Source organism: Mandrillus leucophaeus, unplaced genomic scaffold (assembly GCF_000951045.1).
Source record: "Mandrillus leucophaeus isolate KB7577 unplaced genomic scaffold, Mleu.le_1.0 Scaffold28, whole genome shotgun sequence".
NCBI classification, from domain to species: domain Eukaryota; kingdom Metazoa; phylum Chordata; class Mammalia; order Primates; family Cercopithecidae; genus Mandrillus; species Mandrillus leucophaeus.
The window spans coordinates 1,550,312-1,553,998 of NW_012102920.1; the positions used below are offsets into that span (position 1 = coordinate 1,550,312).

At 58.7% G+C, this 3,687-nt stretch overlaps 1 protein-coding gene across 1 annotated transcript in view; it reads right to left on the reverse strand.

Annotated features, from left to right (window-relative positions):
- Positions 1–3,687, reverse strand: part of LOC105543311 — a 39,064-nt gene that overhangs the window by 20,058 nt on the left and 15,319 nt on the right. The window contains exon 3 of the mRNA XM_011985160.1: positions 3,328–3,435. Coding sequence (XP_011840550.1) covers positions 3,328–3,435 — 108 coding nt within the window. The remainder of the gene's footprint in view (positions 1–3,327; positions 3,436–3,687) is intronic.

Sequence of the window (3,687 nt, forward strand, 5' to 3'; positions counted from 1 at the left end):
CTCTCTGACTCACGCTCACACACACTGCTTATTCCACCTGGCTCTGCAGGGCCAACACCACACGTGCTATGAGTCCCTGGTGCCTACGCCCCTTCCTTAGGCCCAGCCCAGGGGGGTTCCACCCCACGGCCTGGGGTTAAGACCACCGTGGAGTCTCAGCCAGGGCTCGCCCTGGCCACCACGAAGGGGAACGTTCTGCCAAGTGAGGGTGCCCTGGGCAGGGACCATCCAGAGAGCTAAGCACCCAGAGGCAGGCTCCTGGACTGAATCAGGGACTTCCCTAGCACCCCCTAGACATGGGACCTTCCTCACACTGCCCTGACCCCTGGCCAACAGCCACAGGCCTGAAGCTACCTCTCCAGGAAGGTGAATGGGCTACGCAGTCACACCCACCAGGCCATGCCCTCCCAAAGCCACATCCCCAAGGACAGGTTTCCCACAGCCACGCCCTCAGCAGGACAGGACCCCAAGCCATGCCCCATGCCCACTTTAGGACAGGACCCCTTAAGGCCATACCCTGTCTAGGACAGGACCCCAAGATAGAGGAAGGTTTAGGGTGTGGTCTCAGGAGTCCCAGACCTGGGTTTAAGTCTGGCTCTGCCACTCATCAGCCATGGGCCTCAGGCAGGTGATTCACTTATCCATGCCTCAGTTTCCCCATCTGTAAAATGGGGTGCGTATCTCACAGCACCTGCCATAGGGCCACAAGAATGAAAGGGTAGTCACGATCATTGCAGGAGTTAGGCCCGGAAGCGGGTCAGGATTCCGCTGGCTCAGGGTGGTGTCAAAGGCCAGAGCTGAGGCCAACGTGACCCAATTGGCCACAGCTGGGTTTCGGGGGGGACCCAGAATGGAGGGGAGCCCCGGTGGGGTTTCTCCATCCTAGTCCCTACAGCTGCTTTCCCTCGCTGGGGTGCTGCGCCGGGGCCCGCCTGGGGAGGGGCTGCCTGCCTGCTCGCCCGGCCCCTCCATTGCTGGCCACTCACTTCCCCATCAGCCCGCCAGAGGGTCCCGCTCGATAAATGGGTCCTGATGGGCACATTTTTTCTTCCGCTGAGCAGTTTAATGGCAATTAATTTTTTTACGAGAGGATTTTTAATCTGCGGAAATGGATGAAGTCCCCAAGTGCCCTGTCAAAGTTCCGGGGCTGACCGAATCTATGATAAAAAATGCAAAGTGAGGTGATATAATCTGAAATTAAATATCGGGCTTCATTTTCCTTTGGCCCGGATGGATGAATATTTTATAACTATTGTGATTTAATTTTTTGTTAACTACAGCAAATTTCTAATTCATCCAATTCCCAAGTCCTGTGGCTCTGACCTCTGAACTGAAACTCATCTCTCCTTAGCCCAGCTGTGACTTCGTCACTGACAGAAACTAATGGTCAACACTGTCAGGGTGACATGGTGCTTACGATGATGAATGCGGCCGGTGGCATGCCCTCTGACCCGGTGTCAGGCAGAAAGCAGGTCATTTTTCAACTGAGCCATTAAAATAAAACAAACCAAAGACTTGGGGGAAGGAGGGGGTGATCATGCAGAAAATTGTTATATTGTACGCATGTTTCCACAGCCTTCCGGAACCTTCTTGGTGCCCAGGGCCCTCGATCGCCTTCCCCTCCTGCTCGGCCTCTGGCCCCGCTGAATGCACATGGTGGCCCCACGGCCCCGCTGAGCTGCCACCTAACCCGCGCGTCCTCTCTGGGTGTGGGCACAGAGGCTCGGCTGGAAGCTGCCGCTTTGCCTAAGAGCAGAGGGGCCGGTGACTGATAACACGGGACAGACACTCAGGCACCCGGGCATGGACAGAGCGCACGCCACGCAGTGCCCCTCCCCGCGGCCCCAGGGCTGTGATTGCACACAGTGTGGAGAAACTGAGGCATGGAGCATCACGGGAGAGGCCGGCAAGCTGGCACTGCTAAAACTTAGAGTGAGGGTCCCACAGAGCCAATCTCAGCCCAGTGGGTGGCGTTCACTCCACCTGGGGGCTGTTGCTGGTATCTCCAAAACCCCGTGGTTCGGGGGCCCCAGGATCCACGCCTGGAGGGTGGCCTTGACAAGCTGCCCAGGCGTGGCCCCAGGTGCACACAGCTGGGTTCCCAGGTTAGGAGCATCGGCCTCGGGCTGGACGGGTGGGAGGCTCTGCCTCTGCCTGTGTAGCCCTGGGCAGGCTGTGGACGCTCTGTGAACCTCGGTTGCCTCATCTACAAAATGGGAGCAAGACTGCTGACCTTGGCGGGGAACCAGGAGGCTGCAGTGGGCCCACATAGTGTGGGTGCTGGCCACACCACTCCCCTGACCACGAAGACGCCCCAGAGGGAAGCCCCGGAGGGACTCTACCTGCCGCCCACCCGTTCAAGGGCAGGGGCCGCTCTCAGGTTCACCCTGCCATCTCTGAAACCCATGCCCAGGCTGGGCCGCTGGGTCTCTGACACCTCTGCCTGGTCCTCAGCAGGGGAGATGCCTGGATCAGAAATTCCTCTGTGACCACTGGGATCCACCCACAGGAGTACCTGACTGGACTCTCCGGGAAACACGCATGACATTAATCGTAACGCAAGCGCATGGCTGACCCACACCCCCATGTGCCTGTGCGGAGTCCCCAAGCTACTGGAGGGAGTGGGTCTGCAGAAGACCCTTTCCCACCCCCAGGTGTGCAGGTGGAAGGAGATGTCCTGGCTTGCTCATTAAATGTGCCCACTTGACAAAGCAGGCACGGCTCCCTCGGCCAAGCGTGCCCTGAGCTGCCCACCGCACGTGCACCCATGCCAGTATCTGTTACTGCTCTGGAGAGCTGTGAGCTGCAGGTGGCGTGAGCTGCAGGTGGCGTAGGCTGCGGGCGCTATAAGTTGCAGGTGCTGTGGGCTGTGGGTGCTGTGAGCTGCGGGTGCCATGGGGTGTGGGTGCCTTGAGCTACGGGTGCCATGAGCGGCAGGTGGTATGAGCTGTGGGTACCATGAGCTGCCAATGCATGCTACAGTGTGGTTGAACGGCTCTGTTTCCTTAGACTCGCCCGGTCTCCCAGGGTTGAGAGGACAATAGTGGCCGGTGTTTTGTGGACTTCTACTTTGTCTCAAGGGACACGCCCCTGCCCAGACAGGAACCACCTACTGCTCCAGTGGTGGCCAAGGTCACCAGTTGCCTGGGACACCAGCCCTGATGCTCCAGCAGGGCCTGCCGATCCCAGGTGCCCTGCAGAACCCTGTGCACGTGGCAGTCCGGCCGGCCAGCCCCAGCTCCAGAAATGAAAGCCCATCTGCCTACCTAGTGTGCGCCAGGATCATACACACCTAGTGTGCCGGGGCCCCAAAATAGCAAACCTTACCTTCGTCTTTGTCTTTGTCTTTGGCTGGTCTTCTAGGGTAGGGTGACTTCGGAGTCTTCTCTCTTTTGCAAGAACTGCTCTTGGCCCTTTTGGGTTTTTCCCTTAGAACTTCAGTGAGGAAGAGAAAGGAAGGAAGGGAGGGAGGGTGAGCAGTAAAATGACACACAGGCCCCGCCACATGGCTGCCCTGGGGTCCTGTGCACACACAGTTCCTAGAGTCATAAACATTGCCGGTCCTGGTCCCTGGTTGGTGAGAGCCAGGGTGGGCGGCTAACGCTGGGGACGTGGCAGAGCCTGACTGTCACGTCCCCTGCAGTGCTCTGCCTGGGGACTGCCGCTGGGGACTCCTCCCTAGAGAAT